Source organism: Antechinus flavipes, chromosome 2 (genome assembly GCF_016432865.1).
Source record: "Antechinus flavipes isolate AdamAnt ecotype Samford, QLD, Australia chromosome 2, AdamAnt_v2, whole genome shotgun sequence".
NCBI lineage: Eukaryota > Metazoa > Chordata > Mammalia > Dasyuromorphia > Dasyuridae > Antechinus > Antechinus flavipes.
In genome coordinates, this window is record NC_067399.1 from 448,326,326 (window position 1) to 448,344,752 (window position 18,427).

An 18,427-nucleotide genomic window follows, 5' to 3' on the forward strand; every position below is an offset into this window, starting at 1 on the left:
TGTTGCGGGCACGGGAAGAAAAAATGGGGGAGGGCTCAGCCCACTTTGGGCCCCGTAGCGCTCGTGATGGGATCTTTTGGGATAATACCGCCTGCTTGAGTCTTGGGGAGAGGCCAGTGGTCCCAGTGGGCTGTTTGTGCAGAGATAGCGTGGTAAAGGAAGGATTTTGTAAGATCTGGAGTTCTCGAGGTGGATTCGGCACCTCTGGACGCAAGGACTTGTATTGAGTGTAGCAGAAGCCGATCAAATTCAGTTAGATAGGAATTAAAGGCTCCCTGGTCACAGCTTAGATCCGGGCCTTCCGGAACTGCATTCTGATGGGGATGGGTACGGGCACGGGCGCTTCCCTCCACGTGACCCTTCTCCTGGCCCTGCATTCGAAAGTGATCGTGGTCTGACTGTGACCTGGTCATTGATAGTGCAGGAAGAAAAACTCCTGAAAGGGTTTTCCCGTGTTTGAAGGGCCAGCATCCAGCCCTTTCAAACCCTGTACCTTTCACACACTTTCCCCTTCGGTACTAAACCATCCACGGTGCTGCTGGACTGTCCAGAGTCTTGGGGAGTTCGGAGGATAAAGAAAATGACAAGGCAATTTTGGAAGCATTGGGGCTCGAGCCGACCGCTTATTAAGAAAATTTCAAAGGCTTTACTGTTTTTTTCCTTTATTTTAGTTTGCCTTTTTATTCTACCGCGCTCTTCGAATGACCCTTCATCTACAACGGACTGGACCTTGGAACAGGTAAGGAGGTTTCTGTTTATCTAAGTGTTAGGGAATGAATCAAATACTTCCTTACAGTTAGGGGGTTGTGAATGCAGTGGAAATGAGTTACTCCATTATAGTGAAACAAGATATTCATATCATCTGAATTTAGGTTTGTCACTCTTGGAAGGATGGAAGGGAAAGAGCTTTGTTATCAGGGATAAGTGCTCAATCTTTGAAGGCCTTAAGATTGTTTAAGATTGAATTCCTTTTGATCATCCTTTGGGGATTGCTAAATTGTGAGCTTGTTTGGAGAGAGGCTTTATAGTGAGATTTTGAATAGACTAGAGCACAATTCTTGTCTTTTCCAAGTGTCCAAATTAGTACTTGGCACAGAGCAGCAGGCTTTTGAAATGATTTAAGAGTATTCTATTCAGCAAGTCACATTCTTAAGTGGTGGGCATACAAAAATAGTGAAGGTGTGGCTTCAGGGCGCTTATATTTTGTGGTGAAGAAGATAAAGATGGGATTCCTAGCTTAAAATGGGATCAAACAAGTTCTAGATTTTGGGTTTGGGGCCTGGCTTGGGTTATTAAAATAACTGCTTAAAAATCAGCTTAGGTCTTTGTGATTGTATCTCATGGGCCCACTTGTTTTTCTCTTGTTTCAGGACTTTAGCCTGCATTTGTGAAAGACTACAAAACACCAAGAAAAATGCTTGCTAATGCTTCCAGGGACTCTTGCTTCTTCTGCATTGTTATTTAAAAAGGATGAACAAGAACAGATGTTAAGAAGCCTGGTCCTGATGGATCATATATATTTAAAACACTTGGTTCCTGTTATATCACCATGGTGGAAAAGAAGGGAGGTTTACCTGGGTCTTAGAAGTATCCTGTTGGGGAAACCTCAGAGGCCTTGGCTTCTAGGAAGGAAAAGTTTCTGTCTTAGCTGACCTGCTAGTTATTCACTGCTCCTCACTTTGGACTGAGCTTCTAGGGCTAAAGGAAAGTTAGCACCTGATTTTACCTCCCACTTCTGAGAAGTACCCGTTTCCTTATGGCTTCTTGTACTTATAGACTTCTGGACCTGCATGTTCATTGTTGTTCTTTATTGGTCAGTCATCTCTGCCAATAAACATTTAAGGCTTTAATGACCACAATCTCCATCCTAAGACAAGCCTGGTAAGCTTGCATCTGAGTTACACTGCTATTTATTAACATTTGGAAATAAACTGCTTTGGTGGCAACAGTTTTGGAAAAACTGGGCAGAGGACCTTAGTTTGACTTGTGTTTAACAGTACTATTCGTAAATAAATATTCTATAATGCTTAGAGAGCATCTTGTAAGTTCCTTTGTTCTTTTAAGAGAAAGAAAGCAAACTTGGATTGTGGAAGTATGCACGAATGACTTCAAACTTCTGGGTAGAGAGTTCATGCCAATTTGTGCTTTATCACAGGTGACAGTGAATACACTAATTGGGTATTTTCTATGATGCTGGGAGGAAGGTGGTTGGGGAACAGGAAGAGAAGTAAATATCAAAGGTCCTTCTATGACTGCATATCTGAGCGTACTTGGAACTAAATCCTGGATACTTACTAGATGTACTGTGGAAAATACTTCACAAACATCATTCCCATGTTCGCTGCTGTTGACCTAGAACACTTAAATTTTAAAAAGAGATTAAATATTGGCATAATGTTTCCAGTTGCAAGTTTCTTAGAAAAAATGTAAAAATTTTTAAATGGTTTATTGATAACAAGACAAAAGGAATAAACAAACTTCATCCAAACATTTTTGAAACTATAAAAAGATTCTTTGTGTGAATGCATGGCCTTTTGCATGCTTATCAATAAAGTAGAAAGGACTTAATGACTAAGGTTACATAAAGATATGTACACTGTGTTTTCAGTTACAAAGGTGCGGATACTACACAAATTATGCTTTCATAAATGTTAACTAAAACCTTAGTTTAATTTAAATGATGAGTTGAAACTAGTAAGGCTTATTCAAGGACTATGAGGAGTGAGGTTCAAAGCTGTGTGACCTTGGGCAAGTCACTTAAAGGCATTTATTGCTCTTTAAAGAAAGAAGGGGTGGCCAAAGACAGGAAAAGTGCTTCACTGTAAGCCCATCACACCCTTTTTACCATGGTGGCTTTTTTAGACATCCCAAGTGTGAATGTGGGGCAAACTGCTGACAAGCTGTTTTAGTATCAAATAATCATTGATACAGAAGTAAAAGAATTGTGACCAAGCTGGGGCAAAGTCTTGAAATGATAGTGCTGTAGAAGCAGCAAAAGGGTGACATGTTTTATAATAAATGACCTGGTATTTCAGCTTTAGACTCCCATAAGACAGATGAGGAAAGCTATTTATATTAGGAATTGGGAGGAATCTGCCAATTGTCCATCCATTCAAGGTCACTTCTAAGAAGAGATATGCTTAACAAAGTTACTGAGACACGAAAACAGTGAGCAGGTGTGGCAGATGTTATCTTAAAGGCTGCCATGACAGGCTAGAAGAATTTATGTCTAGTTTTTTAAGGGAAATAAAGTATCCCTTTGAAGAACTCCATTCTTTAAAGAGAAATTGAGAAGGGACCTTGAGATGACAAGCTCTATCTAACCAGTACCAAAAGACAGAAGGTATAAAGCACTTTCCACTTGGGAACTAAATACTCAATAGGGAACAATTTCTTAATGTGTTGGAATCTTTACAAACAACAAAGTCATTAGAGTTGATAGAGACAAACACCACACCTATGGATCCCAAGACACATCAGAAAAGTCATCCATTCAAAAATCTGTAATGAGACAAGTTGTGGTTGCTGGTTACACCCTGCTGAGGGATATCAAACTGTAGAAGACAACAGAAAGCTTTGGTATCTTTTTGGGAAATAGTTTCAAGGATGTTCAAGCTGTTCTGAAAAGTGTCAAATGTGCTAATCCAGATGATTCAATAGATGGATAAATTATATCATTAAAAGAAATCTAGTAAACATTGATAAAAATTTATGCAGTCTTTGGCAAGAAACTATAAACTTTAAAAGATATATGTATTTTCATCTCTCCATTAATGTAGAAGTTTCCAAAGAAATATTGAGATTTGGAAGTAAATTATCTAATTTAAGCTGCTCTCTGAGAACAAGATTTCAATTTCTGGATAGAGTTTAAAAAGTATTCAACATTGGTTTGTTCACACACACAGACTATATACCAAATGATAGCTAGTAAAAAAAAAAAATTTCAATTCCTAGCAAGATTCTAGAACTTGAGGATTACATGTGAGCATTTAGAAAGGGAAATAATGATCAAAATTCATGGAGAATAGGGGTCAGGTCAGACTAATTTCGTTTTCCTTTTGACATTTTGGGATGCCTGATAATAAGCTGGAGCAAGTTGAATTGGTCTCCCAAAGAAAATGGGATTTTTTTCCTGAAGAAGAGAAAATTTAGTAAGAACAGAATCATCAAGTAATGGGTTATCATGTAGTAGGGGAACTGGACCTGTTTTACTTTAGCCCAGAAAGCAGAACTTGGTACAACAAATAGATGCACACAAAAGTAGATTTCTGCTCAACTTCCTAACTAGGAGAACATCCCAAAGTGGAATGGGTTGCTGGAGGAAGTAGTAGGTTCACCCCCACTGAAGGTCTTCTGGTGAAGAGTAGATGATCACTTGGTGGAGATGTAGCAGAGATCCCTACTAAGGTATAGGTTGGACCATGGCCTCTGAAATCAAATCCAGTTTTAAAGATCTTGTAGTTCTGTGGCCTGTCATCTCTTGGCACAAGTGCTAGAGGAGGATTGCCAACTCCTGTTTTAGAATGACAACTGAAATCTATAAAAGCTTTGGCTAAAAGTATTCTTAACATTATAAAAAATAGGTTACTTACATTTACAACAGAACACAAGTTTGGCTCAAAACTTCTTAAGAGCATTATTTACAATCAATTTTCTCCCTGTTTCACTAACCTAAAAACAGTGAGAGATTCTATATAACAAATGAAAAAAGGCACACAACATTTCCCTCTAAAAGTATATCCTTATGGCTTAAGGTTTACTTTGTTACTCATCTAGCTCTAATCCCAAATATGATAATGGGTATAAAATTTCACCTGAATGTAATATGCCCCCCTAAAGAGCATCTGATACATATACTTAATGGCTTAAGAAAGAAAATTTCAATATAGTGGATGACAACACCAATCAAGTATTTGAATCAAGACAATTATAGATTAAAGGTTCCAATGACAAGCATAGTTTTTTCTTATGCCACATTTTGGAAAAATAAAAATATAAAAAGTATTGAACTCATTCTATTTCCACACCATTTGGTACAGGGTGTCCCAAGAGACTCTGGTGCAGAACTGGTTGTTCCAAAGGAATGCCTATCTTTCAAAAAATGGGGAACTGACCTGAATTTGATTTTTTTCTTGAAACCACATGAGTGTTAATGATTGGCTCTTTCACTGACAACATCTTGTAGTCGTTTCAGTAATACATCATCATTTTCCTGGCAGAGGCGTTTAGTAGGTGATTGGGTATCACCATCAATGGTTAATGCTCGTTTCTTGCTTCTTTGTTCACCGTGTTTAATCATATTGTTGATATCTTTCAAACTCTGTCAAAAATATCAGAAAAGTTTTAGGCAAAAATCTCTCTTATATACACAAACTTACAGACCTACACACATACATAAATATATGTAAGTATATATACTACACATAGACACACACACACACACACACGTACACACGTTTTTAGATAAAAACCTCCAAAAACTTACTTTACACTGCATCTAGGACAGTGTGATAAATGTAGTGAACTTAGATCTCATCCTATTATGGAATCTTGAGGTCACTCATCCAAATTTTCACCTACAGAAAGGTAAGTACCTCTAATACATGTATATATAAAAATATACATGTTTCTGTATATTTTATAACTAAAACTAGTTGTTGTCTTAACATGGCATTCTGAATATATATAACCAATGTGGGTTAACCAGCAAAGAGACCTTGCCTGTCTCAAGAAGTTCTTCATACCTATAGGGACATTTTGGAAAACTGGTATTTATTCTAAGGGAAATGCTTGAGAATATTCAACTCAAAATAATGAGGACATGAAGAAGAGGATATGGATAGGAAAAACTGTTCTTTTAAAATTTTTACTCCCAAATTTATTTCCTTTGCAATAAAAGTTCAAAGTAAAAAAACAAAACAAAACAAAAAGCTAAAGGAAAAACAAATAAAATTTTTAAAACTATGTTAAAAGTACTTAAAGCACTGACCTTGGAAGGACTACCATTGAACCTGTAGAGGAGAGCTGTTCTTGGGGTAAGGCAGGCTCCATTCTTGTGAGGGGATACATAAACGGAGTGTTGTTGAGAAATCCGACGAGGTGACACTGGCTGCTGCTTAATGTTTGGGAAAGGAGAGAGAGGTAGAGCTTCCATCTGAAATTTTAAAACATCATTTTGGAGATAGTTACTTAAAATTTTTTTAAGACTAACTCTTTTTTTCATTTTTGTGAATGTTTGCTTAGCTGGAATAAAAAACAAACTACTTTCTACCACCACTAGTGCTTCAGTTTTTAACAGATAAATCTGCATCTTTTTAGGTTCATTAGGACCTGCCTCCCAGATGCTGTTGACATTGGAGTTTCCAAGTTTAAGAATTTGGAGCAGCTCTAATAAAAGGCAATTTACATTTGCAGTCTTTAAGAATGGAATAGTTAAAAACTATTAGTCAAAACCTAATTATCGAATACATTTATCTGTTGTTGTTGCTCCAGTCATTTTAGTCAAATCCAACTCTTCATAATACCATTTGGCATTTTCTGGCAAAGATACCAGAATGGTTTGTTATTTCTTCTCCAGCTCATTTTACGGATGGGAAAACTGAAGTGATTTACCCAGAGTCACAGCTGGTAAGTGTCCGAGGCTAAGTCTCCCTAGCTCCAGGCTGGGCATTCTATCCACTGCACCACCCCACCCACCCTAATATACATATAAACATACATTTGATTTACTTTCTCTTTTGTTTTGTTTAATCAATGTTAACAGCTATGATAAAGGCAACTGAAAAGCAACAGGTAAGAAATTGGAAAAACTGTGCATACATACCACATGATCTTCATTTGACAAATCATATTTTAGTGCAAATGATTTCACTCTTCCTACAAAAACCTCATTGTAGAATTTGATAAGATCACCCCTCTCCTCTTTCATTGTTCCTGTGGAACTGTCTGATATTTTTGCACAATCTAAATCTGTTGAAAAGGATATGTGTTATAACTAGTCTGCTTTTGTGCAAAAGTTGACAACATCAAATAACATTTTTGCAACAATATAAAAAAGACATATAAGGCTTTATATTGGACATTCAATATATGGGAGCTTTAAAGCAACTGAAGCATAATTACAAAGTGAAAAGGAGAAATCAAAAGTTGTAAGCTTGAAATAGAAGTCTGGAGTAGACGTCATATTAAACAGTCTAAGAGAGAAGGTATTACAAGAGTAACATTTTCACAAAGTTTAAACACATTTTATTTTTTTCATAATGTGCATACCCAAAGTCTTATATAGCTAATATACCTACATAACAGTGTCTTTCTGTAATATTTTGCAAATTCAGTATGACTGGAAAGGAGGTAAATCACAGGTACAGAAGCCAACTACATATCATTAGTGGTTGAAATTTCATTGCTTTGTTTCAAGTCAGCTTGGAGGAGTTGGCTACCCTAAACTTATCTATAACCCATGATAACTAGAGGGATGAATGGAAATGTGTGTGTAGAACAGTGATGAAAAAATAGAAACCTTTAGACTGGTATATAGCATATCCACAGTACTTTTAATTCTTGCCTATCTCAGATATCCTTAAATCTTTTGGTAACCAGTAATGTGTACTCCCATCTTACTTCTACCTCATAAAGTCTTTCTCTTCTTCCAGCATCTCAAGAAATATCTTCTGAATAGTCTTTTCTGATACCTAGCAAAATGCCTGCTTAATAAATATTTGTTGATTGATTAATAATAATTTATATAACGATAAAAGGGTATCTAAGATCTCTTGATTCTTCTGGTAGAGAACTGATAACACTATGAAAAGATGGGCACACTAACTCATTGGTAGTGGAGTTAAAAATTGGTCCAACAATTCTGGAAAGTGATTTGAACCTATGCTAAGAAAGTGACTAGAAGCAGTTAGATGATGCAGTGGATAAAACATCAGCTCTGAAGTCGGGAGGACCTGAATTCAAATCTGGCCTCAGACACTTAACACTTCCTGGCTGTGTGACCCTGCACAAGTCACACTTTTTTTGCTTCAGCAAAAAAAAAAAAAAAAGGAAAAAAGAAAAGAAAGTGTCTAAAATGCCTAAATCCGTAGACAAAAGATTCCTCTTGTAAGTATATGCTCAAAAGATGTCAATGATAAAAGAATGGTTCATATACACAAAAATATAGATATCCCAAAAAAGATTTTGAAGCACTGGATATTGATCACATGACTTTGATCACAAAGAACCAGAAACAAATTAGATGCCAATCTACTGAATAATAGTTAAGTAAACTATAGTATTTTGATATAATGGAATATTACCATGCCTTAAGAAAGAGCATGATAAATATAGGAAAACATGGGAAGGTTTCTAAGAATTAATGCAAAGTGAAATAAACAGAAATAGATATACGACAACACTGAAAATGGAAACAATAACAAAAACAATAGAAACTGAATATCATGAAATTATAATCAGTAAGCTTGGCCCCATGATATGGGAAGACACACCATACCATCAACAAACTACTTTCTACCACCACTAGTGCTTCAGTCCTTAACAGATGAATCTGCATCTTTTTAGGTTCATCAGGACCTGACTCCCAGATGCTGTTGACACTGGTGTTTCCAAGTTTAAGAATTTGGAGCAGCTCTAATAAAAAACAACTTACATTTACAGACTTTGAGAATGGAACAGTTAAGGAGGATCAAAACCTAATTATCAAATAAACCATGAGTGCAAAACACCGAATTTACATCAAGCTTTTTCTTTTCTTTTTTCTCCTGTAGAATTATTTTTTATTTCTTTTTAAAAATTATTATAGAATTTTGTTTTCCAAATACCTGTAAAAATAGTTTTCAACATTCACCTTTGCAAAATGTTATGTTCCAAATTTTTCTCCCTAGTCTCCCTTTTCCAAGACAGCAAGCAATTCAATATAAATTAAACATGTGCAATTTTTCTAAATGTATTTCCATATTCATCATGCTATGCAAGAAAAATTAGATTAAAAATGAAAAAACAAAAGAAAACGAAACGAAAAAGGAAAAAAAAAACAATCAACCAACAACAAAAAATGAAAACACTATGTTTCAATCCACATTGAATCTATACATCAGGGTTTTTCAATGTTTATTAGTTTCATAGAATTTTTTTTCTTCCTTTTATACAAATTCTTTGTTATTAAGAATGACACTTTAAAGCAAAATGTGGGAAGGAATATAATCATCAACATAGTTGATGTAAAAGCAAAAAAAAAAATAACAAAATTTATTTTGAAATAGAAAATTGATACTAACCTTTTTGCTATCAGAAAAAAGCCACCCTCTTTATTAATAGGCTATCTGCTATGGATTTTGTTCATTTATATAAGTATATTAGGAACCTTTTTCTAAAGAAGATAACTATTAAAGGCAGTTTTGTCTGGAATCTGTGAAGTTTTTTTTTTTTTAATATTTTGTTAACTGCATTTCAATATAATTGATTTTCCTTATAATTTGATGTGTTTTGTTTTCTGCATTTAAAACCATTATTTTACCAGACTGCAAGAAGAATCCATAAGGAATGTAGTTAGTCTACTAGTTCATTATTATAAATACATCATAACAAAAACTTAGATAAGCAGGAACAATTTCATTGGAGAATAGCCAATCAAATTTGATTACTTACCACAGTCTGTCATTTCAGTATCTTTTACATTTTTATCATATGTGCTAACTTCTCTTGGAATTCTTTTCAACAGAACACTTCTATAAACCTGTAATTGAAAGGAGAAAAAGACTACTACAGTCACAAAAACTGGTATAGCTTACCAAACGCCAAAATGAAGAAGGCAAAATAACTAATCAAGAGGAATTTACTGAATGGACATGTTTGTTCATCAAAATATTCAAATATAATATTGATCACAATGATTTTCCTTCTTTTCTTTTCAAAGATACATTTGAACAATACGGCTAGAAAAAAGTTATAGTCTAACTACCTCTTTAAAACCCAAGATGAGGCATATCCAACAACTAGGAAATAGAGAAACAAACTGGAAGAACAGCAATCAAATACCAAATACTTAAAATAGCAAATAAAAACTTAAAAATATAGAAAGACATATTAATACAAAATGAAGCAGAATCAGAAAAGCATAGACAATGATTTACATGTAAAAAAAAAACTTTTAAAATACATAAAAACAGAGACTAAAAGATGACACAAAGTCAACCAGTCACTGAATAATGACTGAGAAAATACAGGTGTGGCTTAGAATAGTGTTTTAATGTTTTGTAAAATAAAATTTATTATTTATTTTAAATCTTTTAAAAAAAATTTTGAATTCCAAATTCTCTTTCTTCCCCATTGAGAAAGAAAGGTGTTATCAATTATACATGTGAAATCCTGTTAAACCTTTCCATATTAATCACAGTACAAAGAAAAAGCAAGAAAAATAAAATGAAAAAATTATGCTTCAATAAGCTCTTTGACTTCACCACTTCTCTCACTGGAGATGGATAGTATTTTTCATTGCAAATCCTTTGGAATGATTAATCATTGATCATTGTACAATATTGCTGTTACTATATACTAATATAGTGCTCTCCTAGTTTTACTCACTTCATTTTGCATCAGTTTATATAAAAGTCTTCCCACATTTTTCTAAAACCATCATTTCTAATAGCACAACAATATTCCATCAAAGTCATCTACCACAACTTGTTCAGCCATTTCCCAACTGATGGGTATCTCCTCAATTACCAATTCCTTGCACCACATAAAGAATTGCTATAAATATTTTTGTACAAAATGTTTGTGGCAACCCTGTTTGTAGTGGATAGAAACTAGAAATTGAATGGATGCCCATCAAATGGAGAATGGCTGGGTAAATTGTGGTATATGAATGTTATGGAATATTATTGTTCTGTAAGAAATGACCAGCAGGATGAATACAGAGAGTCTTGACTTACATGAACTGATGCTAAGTGAAATGAGTAGAACCAGGAAATCATTATACACTTCAACAACGATACTGTATGAGGATGTATTTTGATGGAAGTGGATTTCTTTGACAAAGAGACCTAACTCTATTTCAACTGATAAATGATGGACAGAAGTAGCTACACCCAAAGAAAGAACACTAGGAAATGAATGTAAACTATTTGCATTTTTGTTTTTCTTCCCAAGTTATTTTTACCTTCTGAATCCAATTCTCCCTGTGCAACAAGAGAACTGTTTGGTTCTGCAAACATATTTTGTATCTAGGATATACCGTAACATATTTAACATATATAGGACTGCTTGCCATCTAGGGGAGGGGGTGGAGGGAGAGGAAAAATTGGAACAGAAGTGAGTGCAAGGGATAATGTTGTAAAAAAATTACCCTGGCCTGGGTTCTGTCAATAAAAATTTATTATAAAATAAAAAATAATAATAATAAAAAAAATTTAAAAATATATATTTTTGTACGAACTACATCCTTTCCCTTCTCTTTGGGATACAGATCTAGCAGTGGTATTGTTGGGTCAAAGAGTACACACAGTTTTATAGCCCTTTGAGCATAGTTGTAAATTGTACTACAGAATCAGACCAGTTTGGGCAGCTAGGTGGCACAGTGTATAGAGCACCAGTTCTGAAGTCAGGATGACCTGAATTCAAATCTAGTCTTAGACACTTAACACTTCCTAGATGTGTAACTCTGGGCAAGTCACTTAACCCCAATTGCCTCAGGAAAAAAAAAAAAAAAAAAGAATTAGACCAGTTCACAATTCCACCATTTCCTCCAACATTTGTTATTTTACTTTTCTGCCATGTGGGCCAATTTAAAATGTATGAGGTGGTACATTAGACTTGTTTTAATTTGCATTTCTCTGATCAATAGTGGTTTGAAGCATTTTTTGATATGACTAGAGAGAACTTTGATTTCTTCTTCTGAAAGTTACCTATTTATATCTTTTGACAATTTATCAACTGGGGAATGACTCTTATTTTTACAAATTCATCTCAGTTCCCTACATATTTGAGAAGTGAGGCCTTTCTCAGAGAAACTTTCTGTAAAATTCCTGCTCCTTTAGTTTCCTGCTTTCCTTGTCATCTTGAATGCATTGATTTTTATTTTTGCAAAACTCTAATTTAATGTAATCAAATTTATCCATCTTACTTCTCATGAGTTTTCCTGTCTCTTGTTTGGTTATAACTTCTTTCCTTACCCATGGATCTAACAGGAAAAGTTTACATACACCCCTAATTTGCTTATGACATCACCCTTTATGTCTAAATCATGTATCCATTTTGAGCTTACTTTGGTATACAGTGTGAGATGTTAACCTATACTTATAAAGTTTCTGCCCAACTGCTTTCTGGTTTTCCCAACAATTTTTGTCAAACAAAGTTCTTGTCTTAGAAGTTTGGATTTTTGGTTTTATCAAACATCAGTACTGTTTATTGTATACCTAACCTATTCCACTGATCCACCACTCTATTTCTTAGTCAGACTGTTTTCTTAGTTAGATTGTTTTCATCATAACCCCTTTGTAATACAGCCTGAAATGTTTCCTTCCTTAACATTTTAAAATGATGATTCCTTTAATATGCTTAACCTTTTGCTAATTGAGATAAATTTTCTTATTATTTTTTTCTAGCTCTATAAAATAATTTTTTAGTAGTCTGATTGTTATAGCACTAAGTAAATTAATTTAGGCAGAACTGTCACTTTTATTATTTTTCTGACTACCCAAAAGCAGTATTTCTCCAGTTGTTTAGATTGGAGAAATCTGTCTTTATTTGTATGAAGAGTATTGTGTAATTGTGCTAATTTTTTTGGTTGTTACTGAAGATTTTGTTTCTGGGTTGGCTGAGAAGGAATTCTTGGTGAGAGCCTCTATCTTTGAATATGAAGCCTGAGTGAAATACCTTTCTGTCTCTGAATCACATGAGATCATATTGAGAGTGATAAAGAATTTCAAACAAAGTGTCAAAATAAATCTCTCTCTGATAAGAAGCAAGATCTTTTTCATATTGGATATTTTTAAAAAATTACAATTTAAAAAATTTTTATGTTTATTCGAGCAAAAAGTTTTATATAATATATCACATCTTCCAATATAACATTTCAAGAAATGTTTAGTTTCCAACTTGAATAGCCAAGCAACAGACTCTAAAGTGAAGGGTAAGAAAGTTTAATTTATGTTAAATTTCAATTTGAAAGTTTTCAACACTTTAGCACTAATAAAAAGCATCAGAATCAAAGTTAAAAAACTTGAATTGTAGGGTCAACTTTGCCACTATAGCTAGTTGCTTGATGTAGGATGAATCATTTCTATAAAATGAGCAGGTTGAAAGAGATTAATTCTAATGTCTGAAAACTCTCTGATTAATGTCAAGACATTTTAGTAACTTTCTGAAACCTTACAGATATAAACCCTCATTTTTAAATGGGACAGAACTGTAGGAACAGATTTCCTGGCTTCTTGCTTTCTTATTGTAGTTATCCTTTCATTACAATATTTTCTATTCAATTTAATATTACCCAATAAACCAAATAAATCCAATAAACCTCAAGTACATTGGCATCTATAATATATAAATAAAATTATGTCTTTTTTTAGGTGCCAGGAGAAATCTATTTAATGAGACTTTTTGGGTTTTTTGGTGAGGCAATTGGGGTAAGTGACTTGCCTAGGGTCACACAACTAGGAAGTGCTGAAGTGTTAAATGTCTGAGGTCAAATTTGAACTCAGATATTCCTTACTTCAGGGTTGGTACTCCATCCTACTGCACCATCTAATTGCCCCAGGAAATCCATTTAAGAAAAAGCTAGTACATTTCTTGTCAAAAAAGAAAACAAAAACAGTGTTACTACTCACATGACTATTTGCTTGGGGCTGATTCCTGTAACTTTTCATTATGTCTTGAAAAGTTCTTTCTTCTTTTGTTACCTAAGAAAAAGAAAACTGCATTTCTCAACAATTATTGAAAAAATGAGTATGACTAAAAACTAAAATAAGTATTTAAAGTGATCATCTATAAAAGCTTTAACTTTAAGAACAATGAACAGTTTAATCTCGAAATCTATATAGATCACCACCAATAACAAAGCAGAGGTAAATTTACTATCCCGTGGTTGAATAAAAGCCTTCATGTATTTGAGAAAACACAAGGCCTCTGGTGATAACTGGATTGTTTAAGTTTTTGTTCTATCAATTTTAAGCACTTAAATAAATCAACTAAGTACACATCAAAACTTAGAACATATCTCAGTGTTTAAACAAGATTTTCTACATCAGGATTTAGCTTCTATAAGTTCAAACAGCCGAATGATATTTTGATGCATATGGGACAGCAACTGTAAGTGTTTCAATGCTTATAAAAGAAAAAGGAATAGCTGGCTCAAAAGGAGAAAAACAGACTGCTGTTCACAAAAGAAATCCTTTCTATATAATGTGGTTTTATAATACATACTCAAATTATCCTTCCCTTCAATAACACTAGAAAATATCATTAAAGTTATTTTCCTTCATGAATAGTTAGAAGTGCTGTTATGTGTATATTGATTTATTTTCTAGATAACAAGGATAATTTAATCAGTCCATATGGATGCTTACTATACAGTGAACTAGACAGTGTGGGTGACTGACAGTGTGGTCATTACACTAAAAAAGCTTACAATAGAATGGCACAATAATATTCTACTAAAACATATGAGAAAGATTCAATTCCTATAAATCTATTTCACTCGGCAAATTTATTTCATTTCAACCAACCATGGAAACAATGAAAGATCCTTTCAAGTTATAGTCACATTTTATATGGGTTAAGCTTTGTAGCTACTAATTAGAAGGCTAAGACCACTTTGTACAAAAAAGAGAATAAGATGTTAACATCAGGAAGAACAGTAATTCATTCAAAGGTGGTAAAATGGAAAGAAAATTAGATTACTATTATTGCTATAACCCAGATATGTAACTGGGTTAAAAATTTTTTTTAATTAAAAATCTTTTAATTAACAAGCCTTTATTTTTTTCTCTCACCTCCCTCTTTCCATCTCACAAAAGTGGCTATTCTAACTATGTGGAGAAAATGATACTTCTGGATTCTTGAATAGAACAAGGGAAATAAAGATAGCAATAAACTAAATTCACTATTTTTCCAACAAAGATGAGAGCCATTTAATCTGTTAAGAAACAACTAATGCAGGATCAAGTTCAATAGATTAAGGTGATACCTAAAGTGAAGTCAATATGGATAAAAACTACTTTCCCAAACCAATGTATTACCTTTGCCATAATGTAAAAAGCACATAGGAGAAGCTGATCCAAATGTCTGTCTTTCATTAGATCAAAGCAATGCACTAATGTGAACTCAAAACATGTCCATATCTTCCTTCTCAAGTCATTGGAAATATCTAGTTTTAAGCACAAATCACGTAAACGTACACTTGCCAAATGATAGACCTAAGATGAAATAAGGCAAAATATATTAAGCACAAATCCAAGTAAATCTCTTTTTTTTCTAAAAATAAAGTGTTATTGATGTCTTTTTAAAAAAATAGGATATTCATTTCTGCAAGTAACATCCCAATCTCCTATTGCAATGTTTTCTTTTGAGACAAAAAAAAAAAAAAAAAAAATGGTTATGCACAACTACACAACATAGTAAGCAAGTTTGATAGTATATACAACCTTCCATAACCATAGTCTTGTTTACCCAAAAGATGAAGGGCCACAATTCACCATTACAATTACTGAATATTCAAGTTAAGTGATTCTTTTTATGCCCTAATATGTGGTTAATTTTCATGTAGGTACTATATACCACTGAGAAAAAGGTATATTCCTTTCCTTTCTATTTCCATTCAATTTTCTCTAAAGATCTATCCTACTTAAATTTTTAAAAATTCTATTCACCTCCTTAAATTAAGTGATTCTTGAACACATATAGTTAAAAAACATCTGCAGAGCAATGTGAACATCCACATAAGATGAAAAGTGTCAAAATGTTTGATTACACTCAGAATATTATAAAATTAAAGATCCTTAAAGTAATGAAGTGTCATACTGAAAAAGAATGACATGTAATTATGACAAGAGTTCAATATATAGAAAGTAATTTACTCATCTTAACCCTAAGAAATAAGTAGTTCAAACATTGTTATTTGATTTGGATGGCCCCAACTTTTTGAAATACAAAACAAAAATAATAATACTTTATAAAAAAGAAAAAGAATGAGGAAAATGTTAGATAAAGGAGGATTTTTTAAAAAGCTGGCTTTATTTGATGTGGAGAAGCTGAAGACAATATTTTTTAAATGATGAAGATGTTTATCAGCTGACCCTTACTTAGAGGAGCAAACTATAGGAGTTAAACTGAAATGTACTGAGATAAACTATAAAGGAAATTTTTAAGAGTTGTGATTATTAAGCGCTGAAACAGATTGTCAAAGAGAAATGGTCCCTTGAAAGTTTTAAGAATGGGGAACTCATCTAGTTGAGAGATGAATTAAATAGCCACGTAAGGTCTCCTTCAGCTCTAGAATACTACACAAAAAAGAATTTTGTTTGGCTAAAAACCCATATAAGCTGCTTAATATGTCAACACTTACAGCAAATGATAAAGGCAGCCTTTTATGGTTAAGTAAAAATAATAAACCAAAAGAAGTCAATTAAGGGAATGACTACTTGAGAATTTTAGAGGTTGAACCATAATTCATTAGAAATTTATTTTGAATCTGCCACACTTATTTATTGTACGAGTCCTTATTCTCTCCAAATGTACTGAATTAGTTCTTTGAATGTGCTTGGGAAACATTTACCTTCCTATAAAACAGTGCCAGGGATCCAGTTCTTTTTGGTCGGCTTACTCCTGCCTGCTGCATTTCTAGAGATTTTGTTGCATGGGTCTGTTTTGGAGAAGTACAACTTAATGACTGAGCAGTAATTGGTATTTGCACAGGGCTGTCCACATTAGTTTGCTCACTTGAATTCACTGACATAGGTATTACTGTGATCCCTCCTGTATCAGTAGCAATACCTAGAAAACAAAAGGACAAGTTCTCAATTTTGGAAACAAACTATATATGTAATAACATACATATTTGGAAAATGATATGCAGGAAAAATAAGTGACTTATTTAGTGTCACAAAGCTAATTAGTGGCAAAGCTACAAAACAATTTAACAATTATTCTGGAAAAAATTTTCAGATTATCATTCCTGTGCTGCTTCTACCACACCATGCTATTTACTAAGTAAACTTGACAAACTTTTGGCCTGTAGAGATAGTGGGGAGCACCAGGATGCCACAGAATTATCAAGATGGAAGGGACTTGAGAGATCATCTAGTCCATTCCCCTGAAGAAATAATAATTTTCACAAAATCAACAATAAGTGGTTATATAACCTCCACCTGAATATCTCCTGAAACAGCTCATCTCATCTCATTTTCATTATAAAATTAAAAAAAAGACTGACTTCATGTGTCCAATGGGATATTATCAATTTGAATATATACTCCAAGAAATATTGTCTACCTTACAAAAAACTTTGTAAGTTTCTGCACTTAAAGGTGCAGACACTATAAACTATTTTGAAATTCTCATCTAAACTAGATCATTCAGGTATTTAGGAAAATATACACATACAGATTAATGACAATAACAGATCAAGTTAAAACTGATCTTAAAATTATCTACTAACAAGTATCAGTTCTAAACAAATATCAGTAATGTCAAACTTAAAGGTAAACTACTGCACCACCAACCTGCCCATAAATCTTTGTGGTGGAGCAAGTCTATCTTAATGATAGCTTAGTAAACAAGGCAGCTAATGAGCTACAGGTCATCCATGAAATCAAAGAATTAAAAGATTTCAAATGTGATGTAAGGACTGTTGGGATTCAATATTTTCAAATGTTCCTCACATGTTTTACAAACACTTTTAATGTATTCCTTTATTCATTATAATTAGTACAAATTCTTCCTTCTGGCCTACTGGTGTGTTGTGCCAATAAAATAGTGTGGGATACCTGCATACAAGCTAAGCTCTTCAATTCTTTTTTTTTTTTTTTTTTTTTTTTTTTTGCTCCCTTTGTTTTGGTAGCCAAAACTTGCTTCTTCTTTTAATAATAGTTTTTTATTTTTCCAAATACATGCAAAGATAGTTTTCAACATTCACTCTTGCAAAACCTTATATTTCAAATTATTTTCTCTCCCTCTTCCCCATCCCCTCCTTTAGATAGCAAGCAATCCAATATAGGTTAAATTTGTGCAATTCGAAAATTCATCATGCTGCACAAGAAAGATCAAAAGGCAGAGAAAAACCCGAGAAAAAAATTAAGCAAACAAGCAACTATAACAACAAAAAAAGGTGAAAATACTAAGCTTTGATCCACATTTAGTTTCTATAGTTCTTTCTCTGGATGCAGATAGCTTTTTCCATCACAAGTCTATTGTTATTGCAAGGTTT

General features: G+C 33.5%; 2 protein-coding genes and 1 non-coding gene across 7 annotated transcripts in view; 2 read left to right on the forward strand and 1 right to left on the reverse strand.

Annotated features, from left to right (window-relative positions):
- Window positions 1-2,030, forward strand: part of RALGAPB (Ral GTPase activating protein non-catalytic subunit beta) — a 112,041-nt gene extending 110,011 nt beyond the window's left edge. For all 4 annotated transcript variants that reach the window (XM_051979319.1, XM_051979321.1, XM_051979322.1 and 1 more), the window contains 2 exons: window positions 672-739; window positions 1,371-2,030. The gene's annotated coding sequence lies outside the window, so the exon portion shown is untranslated. The remainder of the gene's footprint in view (window positions 1-671; window positions 740-1,370) is intronic.
- LOC127552640 (small nucleolar RNA SNORA71) lies at window positions 370-503 on the forward strand. The gene has a single exon (XR_007951496.1). It is a non-coding gene; the product is annotated as a small nucleolar RNA SNORA71 (small nucleolar RNA).
- A 97-nt stretch (window positions 2,031-2,127) lies between the features above and the next one.
- Window positions 2,128-18,427, reverse strand: part of RBL1 (RB transcriptional corepressor like 1) — a 59,810-nt gene continuing 43,510 nt past the window's right edge. The window contains exons 16-23 of one of the 2 annotated variants that reach the window (XM_051979325.1): window positions 16,778-16,995; window positions 15,243-15,419; window positions 13,833-13,904; window positions 9,652-9,739; window positions 6,824-6,969; window positions 5,990-6,154; window positions 5,115-5,320; window positions 2,128-2,360 (exon numbers count right to left, since the gene is read on the reverse strand). In XM_051979325.1, the coding sequence (XP_051835285.1) occupies window positions 5,150-5,320; window positions 5,990-6,154; window positions 6,824-6,969; window positions 9,652-9,739; window positions 13,833-13,904; window positions 15,243-15,419; window positions 16,778-16,995 (1,037 nt within the window). In that variant the 3' untranslated portion in view covers window positions 2,128-2,360; window positions 5,115-5,149. Of the gene's footprint in view, window positions 2,361-2,427; window positions 5,321-5,989; window positions 6,155-6,823; window positions 6,970-9,651; window positions 9,740-13,832; window positions 13,905-15,242; window positions 15,420-16,777; window positions 16,996-18,427 lie in introns of those variants that run through there. The other variant, XM_051979324.1, reaches the window with a different exon arrangement.